At 46.0% G+C, this 15,363-nt stretch overlaps 1 protein-coding gene across 2 annotated transcripts; it reads left to right on the top strand.

Moving 5' to 3' along the window:
• Positions 1–10,253: 10,253 nt before the first annotated feature.
• LOC310637121 (proto-oncogene Mas-like) lies at positions 10,254–15,087 on the top strand. 2 transcript variants are annotated; one of them, XM_083357393.1, is made up of 3 exons: positions 10,254–10,340; positions 12,925–13,370; positions 13,478–15,087. In XM_083357393.1, exon 3 carries the CDS (start codon positions 13,595–13,597, stop codon positions 14,438–14,440), a length of 846 nt encoding a protein of 281 aa, XP_083213519.1. In that variant the 5' UTR covers positions 10,254–10,340; positions 12,925–13,370; positions 13,478–13,594; the 3' UTR covers positions 14,441–15,087. The 2 variants fall into 2 exon arrangements, with proteins under 2 accessions (XP_083213519.1, XP_083213518.1); XM_083357392.1 differs by having other exon boundaries at positions 12,925–15,087.
• Positions 15,088–15,363: the final 276 nt, after the last annotated feature.

The raw sequence follows: 15,363 nt of genomic DNA, 5'->3' as shown, positions 1-15,363 counted from the left end.
AGTAATGGTGAAAGGGAACTTGAAGTCCTGGTGGACGATCATTTAAACATGAACCAGAACTGTGCAGAAGCAGCCAGATAATTTAATACAATCCTCGGTTGTATGAACAGAGGCATAGAATCAAAATCACATGAAGTATTAGTACCTCTATAAAACCTAAGTAAGACCACACCTGGAATAATGCATCCAGTTTTGGTCACCACATTACCAGAAAGATTTTGAGACTTGGAAAAAGTGCAGAGAAGAGCAACTAAGATGATTAAAGGCCTGAAGACTTAAACATATTTATTTATTTATTTATTTATTTTATTTTATTGATTTTATATACCGCCCTATTCCCAAAGGACTCAGGGCGGTTTACAGGGCGAATTAAACAATACAAATAAATACAATTAAAATAGAATTAAATTAAGACTAGCCCACAATTAAAACAAATTAAAATTTAAAATTTAAAGTTCAATTACCGTATTTTCCGGCGTATAAGACGACCTGGCGTATAAGATGACCCCCTACTTTAAAGAAGTTTTTCAAGGTTTTTTGTCTTATACGCCGGAAAATACTTACATGCCCTGCCCTCCCTGTCCGTCGCAGAGGAGGCGAAGGCCCGACTGGCCCTGCCGGCCCTCCTGCTGCTCCCGCGCTTCTGCCGGCCCCCGAGGCGCAGCGTTTCCCAGGCGGCAGGCAGCGCTGGAGGGCAGCCGCCACCATACCACGGCCGGCGCCCCTCCTGCTTCCCCCCCAGGCCTTGAACTTCTCCCATTCGGCGCAGGGCGGGGCAGCTCCGCCCGCAGCCTCTTTTTCATGTGCCGCTTCCCTCTCACCGTCGGCTGAGGCACGCTCGGCCTGGGCTCCCGGTCCCTCTTCCCAGCCGGCTTCCCGCCCTGACCCTCATGGAGCTGGACTGGGCGTGCAGCCTCTCGGTGTGGCTGCTTTTCCTGGGCAGCTTGGCGGTGTGGCTCCTGCACTCGGACCTGTTGCTGAGCCGGCGGCTGCTGCTGCGCGTGGGGCTGCTGGCCATCCTGCCGCTGCCCCTCAGTGCCGCGCTCACGGTGGCTGCCTGCTGGCTCATCTCGGCCAGCACTGCTGGGCGGAAGCGCAGCGTCGGATGGGAGCAGGACTTCCCTGCCGGCTCCCGTCCGACGCTCTTCCCTCTTGAGGCAGCTGCTGCCTCAAGAGGGAACAGCGTCGGACGGGAGCCGGCTCTTCCCTCTTGAGGCAGCAGCTGCCTCAAGAGGGAACAGCGTCGGGCGGGAGCCGGCAGGGCAGTCCTGCACACGGGCGCACTACCCAGCTGCTAAGGAGCAGCCGGGGAGTGCGCGCGTGCGCAGGACTGCCCTGCCGGCTCTCGCCAGATGCCACCCACTGATTTTCCAGTGTATAAGATGACTGGGCATATAAGACGACCCCCCAACTTTTGAGGTGATTTTCATGGGTTAAAAAGTCGTCTTATATGCCAGAAAATACGGTAAAACCCCCTCAGTCCAGGCCAGAAAGACTAAATAACCAAGTTTTCAGGTCCCGGCGAAACGAGCGAAGGTCCAGGGCAGTCCGAAGTTCCACCAGCAGTTCATTCCATAGGGCAGGCGCACCCACAGAGAATGCCCTCCCCCTTGGAATCACCTGCCGGCATTCCCTAACTGGTGGAACCCTAAGGAGGCCCTCCCTGTGGGAGTGCACAGGATGCTGGGAGGTTGATGCTGGCAGCAAGTGCTCCCTGAGATAATCTGGACCCATGCCATTTAGGGTTTTATAGGTCATCACCAGCACCTTGAATCACACCCGGAGGGGAACTGGAAGCCCATGCAGCTCACAGAGAAGAGGTATTACATGAGAGTATCGGGAAATTGCCATTACTACTCGTGCAGCTGCATTTTGCACCAGCTGAAGCCTCCGAGTGATCCTCAAGGGCAGCCCCTTGTAGAGAGCATTGCAGTAGTCTAACCAGGAGGTAACGAGCGCATGAGTGACTGTGCATAGGGCATCTCGGTCCAAATATGGTCGCAACTGGTGCACCAGGTGAACCTGGGCAAAAGCCCCCCTGGTCACGGCTCCTATATGATCTTCCAAACTGAGCCGTGAATCCAGGAGGATGCCCAAGTTACGAGCCCTATCAGAGGGGGGTAACACCTCACCCCCCATCGTTAACGATGGACAAAAATGGTTCACCCGAGATGCCGGTATGCACAGCCACTCAGTCTTGGCAGGATTGAGTCGAAGCCTGTTTCTCCCCATCCAAACCCGAACCGCCTCCAGACAATGGGACATCATGACGAGGGCATCACTGTGTTGGTTCGGAGTGGAAAGAAAAAGCTGGGTATCATCAGCGTACTGGTGATAGCCCACCCCAAAACCATGAATGATCTCACCCAGCGGCTTCATATAGATGTTGAACAGGAGGGGAGAGAGGACTGACCCCTGAGGAACTCCACAAACGAGAGGCCCCGGGGATAGAATCAAGATCAAGTGAAGTACTAATACCACTTTACAATGCTTTGGTAAGGCCACACTTGGAATGCTGCATCCAGTTTTGGTCACCATGATGTAAAAAAGATGTCGAGACTCTAGAAATGGTACAGAGAAGAGCAACAAAGATGATTAGGGGGCTGGAGGCTAAAACATATAGGGAACGGTTGCTGGAATTGGGTATGTATAGTCTAATGAAGAGAAGGGTGAGGGGTGACATGATAGCAGTGTTACAATATCTCAGGGGCTACCACAAAGAAGAGGGAGTCAAGCTATTCTCCAAAGCACCTGAAAGCAGGACAAGAAGCAACGGATGGAAACTAGTCAAGGATAGACGCAACCTAGAACTAAGGAGAAACTTCCTGACAGTTAGAACAATTAACCAGTGGAACAACCTGCCTCCAGAGGTGGTGAATGCTCCAACACTGGAGAGTTTTAAGAAGAGACTGGACAGCCATTTGCCTAGATCTCTTCCCTCCTGTCAACACCGACTGCGAATGGCCCAGGAGGTAGGAGAACCACTGTAGAACAGTGCCCCCCACTCCCAGTCCCCTGAGATGCCACAGTAGGATACCATGGTCGATGGTAATCAAAAGCCGCTGAGAGGTCTAATAGGACTAGGACAGAGGAACAACCCCTGTCCCGAGCCTGGCAGAGATCATTCGCCAGCATGTCCAATGCCATCTCCGTGCTGTACCCAGGCCTGAAGCCTGATTGGTACGGGTCAAAATAATCGGTTTCCTCCAGGAACAGAGGAAGCTGATGGGCCACCACACTCTCAACAACCTTCACCAGAAAGCGGAGGTTGGAGACCAGACAATAGTTATTTAAAACAGCTGGGTCTAGGGCAGGCTTCTTGAGAATGGGTCTCACCACCGCCTCCTTCAAGGTGGCGGGGAAAACACCCTCCATCAAAGAAGCAGATATTACTGCATGGAACCAGCTTCGTGTCTCCTCCCAAGCTGAATAAACTAGCCAAGAGGGGCATGGGTCCAATAAACAGGTGGTAGAGCTCAGCCTCCTCATAATCCTGTCCACCTCATTGGGGGTCACAGGATCGAACTCAGTCCAGATAACACTCTCAAGACCGCTCGCTTCTTCCACATCAGACTCTGCCCAGTCCAAACTGGCCTGAATCTGAGCGATTTTGTCTGCCAGATGATAACTAAACTCCTCGGCCTGCCCCTGTAAGGGCTCCTCCCTCACCTCCTGATTAAGGAGCGAGCGAGTCACCCTAAACAGGGCGGTTGGGCAATTATCTGAGGACGCAATGAGGGCAGCGAAGTAATTAGACTTCGCCGTCCTCATCACTGCGAGATAAGACCTTATAAAGGATCTTAGTTGCAATCAGTCAGATTCAGACTGGCTGGATATCCAACAGCTCTCTAGACCCCGTCTCCGACACTTCATCTCCCAGAGCTCCACAGAAAACCAAGGGGCCCAGCAGGATCTGCACCAGGACAGGGGTCGCAAGGGTACAACACGGTTGAGTGCCTCAGTAGCAGCCCTTTCCCAGGCATCCACCAAGGCGTCAGCTGGGCTTTGAGTGAGGGAGATAGGTATAGACCCAAGCGCCGTCTGGAACCATTCCGGGTCCATTAGGTGCCTGGGGTGGAACCACCTGGTCGGTTCTGCAGCCCAGCAGCGGGGGGTAGCATACCGGAAGACAAGCCGTAGGAGATAATGATCGGACCATGACAGGGGGACAATAGTTGGCAAACCCCCTCCCAGATCATCAAACCACTGCCCAGATGGGAAAACCAGGTCAAGAGTGTGACCCCCTCCATGAGTTGGACCCTGATTTATCTGGGTCAGGTCCATGGCCATCATGGAGGCCATGAACTCCCGAGCTAACTCTGACGACCCGCCCAGGGAAGGAAGGTTGAAATCACCCAGAACAATAAGTCTGGGAAACTCAACCACCAACCCTGAAAGGGTGTCGAGAAGCTTGGGCTGGGCCGTTGCAACACAGCTGGGCACCAGGTATGTCAGCAACAATCCCAACTGAACCCCAGGGCCACACCTCAGGAGGAGAGACTCACTCCCGACCTTCGCTCATTTCGCCGGGATTTGAAAACCTGGTTCTTCGAGCTGTTTGGCCCAGAGTGAGGGGTTTTAATTTATTTTAATTTAATTGGGTTTTAGTTTAACTTCAGGGACTATAATTTAATTAATAGTTTTAATTGATTTTAATTTTGTATACTATGTATTTTAATTTTCCCTGTAAACCACCCTGAGTCCTACAGGAATAGGGCGGTATATAAATTTAAATAATAATAAATAAATAAATAAATAAATAAATAAATAAATAAATAAATAAATAAATAAATAAATAAATAAATAAATAAAACAACCGGCTAAAAAACATACTAGGGGCTTCTTCATCCGTTCCAACCAACGGCCCCTATCTATGCCCAACCATCTCTCAGGGTCCCAACAATTGGGCCCATCCTTGAGGGAGATAGAACAAAGGGCGAAAGGTCGTATCCAGGACGCAGGAACCCTCCTGAGGGCATGTAAGTCCACATTAGAGTAATATAAATGAACCATATGCTAAAATGTCCGCATGGGCTATTATAAGCAGCTAGATGGTCAAGCATTGAAATGATATTAAATAATGTCATTGGTGAAGAATGGTTGTAGGATTTGGTTCTGACTAATATAGAGAAAAGAAGGACTAGAGGGTGACATGATAGCAGTATTCCAGTATTTGAGGGGCTGCCACAAAGAAGAAGGGGTCAACTTATTTTCCACACACCAGAAGACAAGACAAGAAACAATGGATGGAAACTAGTCAAGGAGAGAAGCAACCTGGGTTTAAGGAGAAACCTCCTAACAGTGAGCACAATTAACCAGTGGAACAATTAATCAATGGAACAACTTGCCTCCAGAAGTTGTGGGTGCTCCATTATTGGAGGCTTTTAAGAAGAGACTGGACAGTCACTTGTCTGAAATAGTACAGAGTCTCCTGCTTGAGCAGGGGGTTGGACTAGAAGACCTCCAAGGTCCCTTCCAGCGTAATAATAATAATAATAATAATAATAATAATAATAATAATAATAATAATAATAATAATAATAATAATAATAACAATAATAGTAGTAGTAGTAGTAGCAGTAGTAATAGTAGTAGTAGTTCTGTGCAGCTTTTTTCCAGCCCTTAGATTATTATTTTTTTATTGATTTGAATATAATAAGTATATAAGTTAAAGCAGATGAAAAGCTATCTCAGTCATAAAGGCAACAGAAAGTTACAAATCTTAATTAGGCTTAAAAAAGAGAATTTTTCCCCTCCCCCCAAATCACAATATATGAATAATAACAATGAACAATAGTCATAACAGTACATCAACAAAGAACCAACACACCTAATAGTGTTATGAATCAGGAAGAAGCAGAGCCATCTTTTCGATCTCAGCAACAAGCAGGCCAGGTAATGCAGACAGGAAGCAGAAGAACACAAGAGGAATGTGGTCCCTCTTGCATGTGGTTTGCTTTTGATCAAGGTAACCACAGCAAGAGACTGTGATCACCACAACAGGTAGCAAAAGGAAATGAACTTGTTTCAGTATAAGAGAATATGTGTAGTTCAGGATTGAACCAGGGGCGGTCCTTGATGCTCTCTGAGTTTGGTTTTTTTCCTTGCAGACATTTCATTACCCCATTAAGGTAGCATCTTCAATGTGAGCGAGTGTGGGGTTTGATGTCTACAGAATACAGAATAACAGAGTTGGAAGGGACCTTGGTGGCCTTCTAGTCCAACTCCCTGCTCAGGCAGGAAACCCTATATAATTTGAGACAAGTGCCTGTCCAGTCTCTTCTTAAAAGCCTTTGGTGATGGAGCACCCACAACTTCTGGAGGCAAGTCTTCCCACTGGTTGAATGTTCTCACTGTCAGGAAATTTCTCCTTAATTCTAGGTTGCTTCTCTCCTTGATTAGTTTCCACCCATTGTTTCTTGTCTTGCCTTCAAGTGCTTTGGAAAATTGGTTGCCCCCCTCAAATACTGGAACACTGCTATCTAGTCCTTCTTTTCACTTAACTAGACCTACCCAACTCCTGCAACCATTCTTCATATGTTTTAGCCTCCAGCCCCCTGATCAATTTTGTTGCTCTTCTCTGCACTCTTTCCAGAGTCACAACATCTTGATGAGCAAAGCTGGATGTCTGTTTCCATATCATGGGGATGTGTTTTTCTCTGTGGTAATGAAAGATTTGCAAACAAACAACTTAGGTCAGAGACTACCAAGGACTCCAAAAGCTGAACCATCTTTGTGATCTCAGGAGTAAGCCGAAGATAAGGCCAGGCAATGTAGGCAGGAAGCAGAAAAACAGAAGAGTTGAAGGAGTTTGATTTTGGTCAGATAACCATAGCAAAGAATGTGATAACCACAACAGATATCAAGGTGAAATGACTACTTTCCACAGAAGAGAACTGTGGAATCCTTGATGGCCTCTGAGCTTGGTTTGTTCCTTGCAGATCTTTTCATTACCAAACTAGGTAACATCGTCAAGGAACTTGAGTACAGGGGTTGAAGCCTGTTTATATACAATTAACTGTCAAACTCTCGTCTCCACCGGGAATAACAAACACTCAGGAAAATCACGACGAAGTACGGATGACTTGCAGAGAGCACCTTTAATGTCAGGATCTCCAAGCATTAGAAAAGTCAGCGTTGAGAGCCACACGCTCTCAACGCACCTTTTATTCCAAACCTGTAACTAGGTAGCAGCCCCACCCCTAGGCCCCACCCCTCCCCCGTGCAGATCAGCATCCGCCTGGCCTGCGTAAATACTCCACCCCCCTACTCCTTCAACCCACGCCCAGCTCCCTCCACCAGCACCGTGCTTCCCAGCGTGAAGGTAAGTACAAGCCCACCCCCCTCCTAACATCCTGAGCGTGCTCCCCGTCACCACTGCATCTCCCCGCGCCACACCCAAAACCCCTTGGCAGCCCGCAAGGTCCGGGCGCAGCTGTTCAGCACCCCGCGTCGCTGCCGGCGTGCCCGCAGTAACAGCCACCGGGTCTGTAAAACCATCGCCCATAGCCACAACCGCCAGGCCGTCGTCAGCTCCAGAAAGTGTTGTGCTGCTTCCGCGGGCGTCCATAGCTGTTCTGGGCCGTCGCTCAGCTGACCGAGCTGCGAGACCATCAGCGGGCATCCCTGGCCGCCTCTCAGCTGCTTGAACGATACGAGCCCCGGTAACAGTTTCTGCTCGCCTGTCAGCTGACTGTGCCGGCGCGGACCATCTCCCGGCTGGCTGCCCCGGCGTAGCCTTCCTGCAGCCACTCACGACCACCCTCAGCCGCCTCCCAGATCGCAGCACGCCTGCGGGTCCGGCGCTCGCCCGCCGGACAGCTGGAGGGCGTGGGCGTGGCTGGGCTCCCGGCGTCGCACGGCTACTCGCCCGCCGACCAGCTGGGGAGTTTGGGAGCGGCTGGGCTCTCGTCGTCGCGCGGCAGCTCGCCCGGACAGCTGGAGGGCATGGGCGTGGCTGGGCTCTCGGCGTCGCACGGCTACTCGCCCGCCGACCAGCTGGGGAGTTTGGGAGCGGCTGGGCTCTCGTCGTCGCGCGGCAGCTCGCCCGGACAGCTGGAGGGCATGGGCGTGGCTGGGCTCTCGGCGTCGCACGGCTACTCGCCCGCCGACCAGCTGGGGAGTTTGGGAGCGGCTGGGCTCTCGTCGTCGCATGGCAGCTCGCCCGCCGGACAGCTGATGAGTGTGGGCGTGGCCGCTGCTGTTGCTGAGGGCTGCGGGCTGCCCGGTAAGTATGTCGAACCCGAAGGGCTCGACATTAACAAGAAGGAAATTTTGGCAGCTACGTGTCTCTTTGTTTTGACTTGCCATTAGAGTTGGGTGTGTGTGTCTTGTTTTAGAAGGGTTTAGCTGGAGAAATGAAACTTCTTCTCTGAAGACCGTGGGAGCCTGAAACCTTCCCAAGGACACGGCAGCAGGTGTGGAAGAGAAGCAGACAGTTCCCATAACAAAGTGAAATTGTTTACAGAGACTACGTGAGAAGGTAGGGGTTTGGCTGGAGAGATTATTGCTAATTCTATGAACTGGTGTCTAGGAACCTTAGAGTTTTGCTTTGACAGTACCATGCCATGAATTCAATAAACAGTAAGATTTTTGGAAATGGAATGAACCGGGTGACTTATTTGCCCTGCCAGTGATGGTGATTTTGGCAAAAACACATCTGCAAGCTAACAAGCGCAGAGACCACCAAGGACACCACAATGACTAATTTCTCTTGTACAAACCTCATTTAGCAACAGAGAAGATGACATTTGTCCCTGAAACTGCCCAGTAATACCATTAAGAGAAGCAAAGAAAGGAAGGGATGTTTTGTCTGCAGAAAAAGAGCCTGGGACACTCATTTCTTTACTGAACAATGGAGGGGGCAGATTCTGTAAGTGTTTGAAGTTTTGTAACATAGGTAAAGGGACGCGGTGGCTCAGTGGGTTAGGATGCTGAGCTTGTCAATCAGAAGGTCGGCAGTTTGGTGGGTCAAATCCCGAGTGCCGTGTAACAGAGTGAGTGCCGGTTACGCGTCCCAGCTTCTGCCAACCTAGCAGTTCGAAAGCACGTAAAAAATGCAAGTAGAAAAATAGGGACCACTACGGCAGGAAGGTAACGACATTCCGTGCGCCTTTGGCGTCTAGTCATGCCGGCCACATGACCACGGAGACGTCCTCGGACAAGCGCTGGCTCTTCGGCTTTGAAACGGAGATGAGTCGGAAATGACTAGCACGCATATGCGGGGGAACCTGTACCTTTACCTTTAACATAGGTAAGACAAAATTTTAATCTAATTTCAGAGAATTGATCATAAAGCCTCCTTTCTCGGAGCCAGCTGGAAGGGACTTTGAAGAGACCTTTTCAAGACTTGTGAATATGCAGAAAGGTTGAAGCCAGACAGATTTCAAAAGGAATGTATCTTCATAGGGAAGGCACTAGTCACACAGAAGAGAAATATTTAGGTCTTCCAAAAGACACTGTTGATAGATGGGACCTGGAGTGAACCCACTCTGCCAAATGTTACTGGTGATGCAAAAACAAAGGTGGTTTCTTAAGTGTCCAGGTTTAAGCCATGAAGGCCTTTACTGGTGACAACCAGTACTAGGAGTTATATCTGAAAGCCCTCTGGTAACTAATGGAATTTACAAAGTAGAAGTTTCACATGGACAAAATGAAAATTGCTCATGACTACGTAGGCTGCTCCATTCTGCACCAACTCTAGTTCTGAATATTCTTCATGGGTAAGCTCCATGTGTGATGCCTTTTGTATCTCGGAAAAAACACAGAGCTAAAGTTTCTTTTTTATTTCCATTGCTCCAAATAAACCTTTTAAACCCCATCTATATCCTCAAGAACATATGCTAATCAATATCAATAACAGCATTGTTCAATCTTCTAATGAACCTCACAACGAATAGAAAGATGCAAAGTTATTTATCCATCCATCCATCCATCCAACCATTCATCCATCCATTAAATTGGCTTTAATTTTCATTTAATAATTTCAAAAATAACTAATGTTTGCAAACAAAGCATGAAACAGGCTTTGGATTCATTTTCATGGGTTTTTCCAGTCTTACAGAAAATATAAATAGGGGTGAGTTTTGGTTCTCCTTCCAAATTATGATTAAGACTTTTGCAAAACATTTATAGATAACACCCTCTCTTCCCATGACTTCAGCAAAATGTTAAGCAAGTTCCTCTTTTCATTACTGGACCTCTATTTCTAATGCTGAATAAATTCGGCATGCTCACCACAGCCACATCAAATGCAGACCAAACGGGATTCATCAAACAAATCTAGTTTTCTGAACTTCCTTGGATTCTCAAAGAGATCTGTTCTTGCACATCATCACCAGGTATGTCCTTAGCAAAGACAGAACTGTCATCAGGCAGGAAACCCTATACCATTTCAGACAAATAGCTGTCCAGACTCTTCTTAAAAACTTCAAGTGTTGGAGCACCCACAAGTTCTGAAGGCAAGTTGTTCCATTGATTAATTGTTCCACTGGTTAATTGTGCTCACTGTTAGGAAGTTTCTCCTTAAATCTAGGTTGCTTCTCTCCTTGACTAGTTTCCGTTCATTGTTTCTTCTCTTGTCTTCTGGAGTGTGGAAAATAAGTTGACCCTTTCTCCTTTGTTGGGTCTCTTCTTGATTAGTTTCCATCTGTTGCATCTTGTCCTGCCTTCAGGTGCTTTGGAGAATAGCTTGACTCCCTCTTCTTTGTGGCAGCCCCTGAGATATTGGAAGACTGCTATCATGTCCCCCCTCGTCCTTCTCTTCATTAAACTAGACATACCCAATTCCAGCACCCGTTCCTTATATGTTCCTTATATACCATTTCTAGATGTAGTCACCTGTATTTTCATGCCAACCGACTTGTCATAAAAACACCAATGGCTCCAACTGAGTTTTCATATCTGTTTGGAGACAGTGTGGAGATTTCTGACGCCTCCAGTATATTGTGCCTTAGAGTGTTTCCATTGCGTAATACTGTGAATTGTAAGCACAGGGCCAAGAGGTCTCAGGCTTGAGCATGTGGTCTCATAGTCCTTTTCAGGTTGCAGTGACCCACAAATTTGCTCTTTCTTTTCTTGACAGATGTAGCTATTTATCAAGAGTATTGATGAATATTAAGATTGATAAGTATCAATATTGATAAATATCAAGCTATTTGTCAAGAATATTGTCTCTTTTCAATGTTTGTCAGAAACTTCACGAGTCCCTCTTGTCCTCTTCTGATTTTTTCCCACCTGTGAACCAATTCTAACCTCCTCATATTCATTTTGGAGAACCTTCTTTGGATATGCCATGTTGTGCTGCTGAACTGCTGGATTATGTTTTTTTCAGGACACAAAAGAGCAGAGGTGTTTCTGCAATTGTCTCCTACTGATCTATCAAATTGTCTCCTATCAAATGTTCTTGCCTTTTGCTTTGTTTGTCCTGCTCTTTCTCCACTACATTCATTGCTTTCTCAGGTCAAGGAATCACACATTTAATAATAATAATAATAATAATAATAATAATAATAATAATAATAATAATAATAATAATAATAATAATAATAATAATAATAATAATAATAAATAATAATTTGGATTATTGGCTTCCAGTTGCCCTCCGGGTGAGATTCAAGGTGCTGGTGATGACCTGTAAAGCCCTAAATGACATGGGTCCGGATTATTTACGGGAGCACCTTCTGCCAGAGTCAACTTCCCATCGTCCTGTGCGCTCCCACAGAGAGGGCCTCCTCAGGGTGCCATCGGCCAGGGAGTGCCGCCTGGCGGCCCCCAGGGGGAGAGCATTCTCTGTGGGCGCGCCAGACCTTTGGAACCGTTTACCGGTGGAGCTCCGGATGGCTCCCGACCTTCGCTCTTTTCTCTGCGACCTGAAAACCTGGTTATTTGAGCTTGCCGGCCTGGACTGAGTGATTGGGATTTTAAACTTTAGAATTTGTCTTGTTGGGGCTAACTTAACTTAATTTATTTTTTAACTTTGTATACCATGTTTTAACTGCCCTGTACACCGCCCCAAGTCCTTTGGGAGAGGGGTGGTATATAAATCCAATAAAATAAATAAATAAATAAATAAATAAACTTGTTGAAAGAAAAATCAGGTCCACTTTCAATCCTGGAGAAAGGTGCTGGAAATAAAATGGAGGCTAGCTGCTTAGGAAAGGAGGTCTCTGTTTATTAATGAGCAGAACCGACAACAGCATGTGGTTCTGGGGCAGCTGACAAAATGGAATAGAGAGTAGGTGGGTTTTTATATATTCTTTGGGGTTTTGTGTTTGAGATGCCTGTTCCTTGTGAAATGTACTTTGACCTGTGCTTGAGGGTGCCCTTTTAGTATTCTAATTATTGTTGCCTGAATCCCATTGTGGTTGGGAGGTCATGCCCTGTCCTTGGAGCTGGGTAGGGAATGTAGACTTTAGGAGTCTTTGTTTTCCTAATCCCATCAGATCCAGCCTTCTGTGAGGTCTGGGGCTGTAGGCATTTTGTTCATAAATAGGATGGCTCAGTCTTTCTGAATGAATTACAAAATCTCCATTTCTAACTGTTAGCTTCTCCAGGTTTCTGCTGGAGGCAGGAAGATGGGATGTTTCTGCCTTTGTTAAGAATTTTTTTCTCCACTTCTGCTTTAGGGGAAATATTCTATCCTGCCTTTTTTAATATTCTCCCAATATTTCATTATCAGGGGTGGGGTGGGGGGCTGGCTTCCTACAGACTGAACATAAGCCAAGCAGAACGTTATTAAACGTTTTGTTACTTATAGCTGGTCCCAAAGGGAACATTTTAGGAGGGTAAGAATTATGATGAATATCTTTGCACAACCGTTTATGTACACTTTAAAGGAGGGAAGGATCGGTACTTAAAGTGATGCCCTTAAAGTGATACTATGCCCTTAAAGTGATCATATAACCATTTTTTCAATTTTTTTAGATACGACACAGTTCTTGCGAAGAAGCAGAGGAAACCAAACAACCCACAAAACTGAGAAAATCCTCTTTTAACCGGCAAAGTGACCAAATTAACTGTTTTCCATGCGTCATTTCTGCTTTGATTGTGTGGAGAGATATTAAGGCGAAGCAAGTCTTTTTACTCTGTGGGAGTCAAATTCTTCAGTCGTTCTGAAATGTTGTCCACACACGCCAGAGGATGAATTGACCCATATGGCTGAAAACTGAGGGGAGAAAATAATCTACAGACCCTGATGTCACCACGTTTGCCTTCTTGAGCAAGAAGCAAGGCAGAAGCACACAAAAGCACAACCCCAACTGACTTCTGCTGAAGCTCTTCGGTGAATTTTTCCACAGCCTCTGCCATCCTTTGTGGAAAAACCAGAGCATTTGCAAACATCATTTGATGCCTGTTGACTAAAACTAAAGGTGAGCGGATTGTCCTTCAGCTGCCTGGGTCCGTCCTTAACTTTCCACAAGAAGCAGAAACTAGTAAAAAAATAAAATTAAAGTCAAAGTGAGATTCATTTCCACAGAAGACAGCAACCAACGTGAAAACCATCTTTTCTGGAATCACGGATGCTGAAATAGGAAGCCTGGCATTCAGATATCCTGAACACAGTCAGACTGAAGTCAACTACTCAAAGAACAGCATGTATGAGCCCGAATATCAGAAAAAAGTCATCTATTCTTTAATCATTTTAATCTGTATTCCAGGGATTGTTGGAAATGGAATTATCATCCGACTTTTGGGTTTCAAGATTAAAAGGAATTCTTTCACTGTCTATATCCTCAATTTGGCTGTGGCTGATAGCGGGACTCTCATATTCCTCTTTCTGATAGGAATTCTGAACCTGATTAAGAATTATTTCCCCCTAATAATAACAGAATGTTTCATATTCACTTACTGCACTGGTCAATTTCTTCTGACTATCATCAGCATTGACCGGTGTTTGGCTCTCTTCTTCCCAATTTGGTATCGATGTCATCAGCCAGCATACTTGTCCACCATACTCTGTGCCTTTTCATGGCTGGTCTCTTTGCTCCTCTGTGTAATTCATTATGCTCTGTTGGAGGTTAAACTGACCAGAAACTTCCCCTCATTCTACCACATTCTCATCTGTACCTCCCTTTGCATCCCACTCATGGTGGTCTCCAGCCTGGCCCTCTTCATCAAAGGCTACCTTAAATCACAGATGCAGAAGCGCGGAAAACTTCTCAAAGTCACCTTGCTGGCCCTGTTTTTCTTCCTCATCTTTTCCATTCCACCCAGCGCCATTTACCTCAATGATGTTCTTTTCAAGCATAAGTACATCAATTTAATCACATATGGCTACCTATGTTCCTGTCTTAACAGCAGTGTTAACCCACTGATCTATTTTCTACTGGGGAGGAAGAAGGAACATCACTCTACATGCAACTTAAACCTTATCCTTCAGAGAGTTTTCAAGGAGGAAGAAGAGAATGAAAAGCAGCCAGAGGTCCAGGTTGATATCTAGTTATGATGTACTCATGAGAATGAGAAGGGAAAAAAAAAATCCATATTTCTATACCGCCCTGCCAGAACCTGATAATTAATTCGGAGAAATCTCCTCTGGCAAAAAAAATGGAATGCCAAGGAGATTAGGAAATTAGTTTGTCATTTATTCAGTGGTAACCGTGATTTTCAAGTCATTTTGAGCAGATCCTGTTGAGATGACTTGATGAAATAACTCACGGGTAAAAGGGGTTAAACTTTTCTTCAACCCCGGTAATTCATTATGAGAAGCTAAATGAATGGTTTTCCTTATTTTCAAATTTCTGCACCTAATGTTTGTTCATCTGCAGGCATAAATCAAAAGGCTCCAGCTGCTTTGATGTTTCTAGCTATTTTACCCTCACCGTCAGTTATTCAGCAAAGTTCATTTACTAGTGAGAATTATCGATCGGTGATTCTGAGAACGCAATTCTGTGTTAGCATCCATCCATCCATCCAATGTATGTATGTATGTATGTTTGTGTATGTATATGTGTATGTGTCTGCATGTGTGCGTGTATGTCTATTCATTAATACACATACATTAATGTCTTGCATTTTTAAATATATTGCACAATGGATTTTAATGAAATGGATTTTAATTTTGCTTGAATTAAAATTGTAGCCATCTATTCTTGTGGTTTATACTTTCTATTTTTATCTGTTGCCAGAAGGGAAAGATATAAAGTTAGCAAACAACTGTTGTATAGAAGTCATCTCTTTGCCTCTGGCCATTGAGATACACACTTCAAAACGAACCTTTCCAAAAGATTCATGCAATGCTGGATTGTCCCCACTGTTCTTTTCTACCTGCCAAGAATGATCTTCCACTTCATTTCTGGAAGAGAAATGAATTATAACTCTCAGGATATGAACAGTGACTTCCATCACAGTGTTTAGAGAAGG

The sequence above is a fragment of the Vipera ursinii genome, assembly GCF_947247035.1.
Source record: "Vipera ursinii genome assembly, chromosome: 3".
NCBI lineage: Eukaryota > Metazoa > Chordata > Lepidosauria > Squamata > Viperidae > Vipera > Vipera ursinii.
The sequence above is the reverse complement of the archived record's forward strand: the minus strand, read 5'-3'. Positions and strand labels throughout refer to the sequence as shown.

What these genes read in the sequence shown, in the direction of transcription:
- LOC310637121 (XM_083357393.1), top strand. Translation starts at nt 13,595, where the DNA reads ATGTATGAGCCCGAATATCAGAAAAAAGTCATCTATTCTTTAATCATT.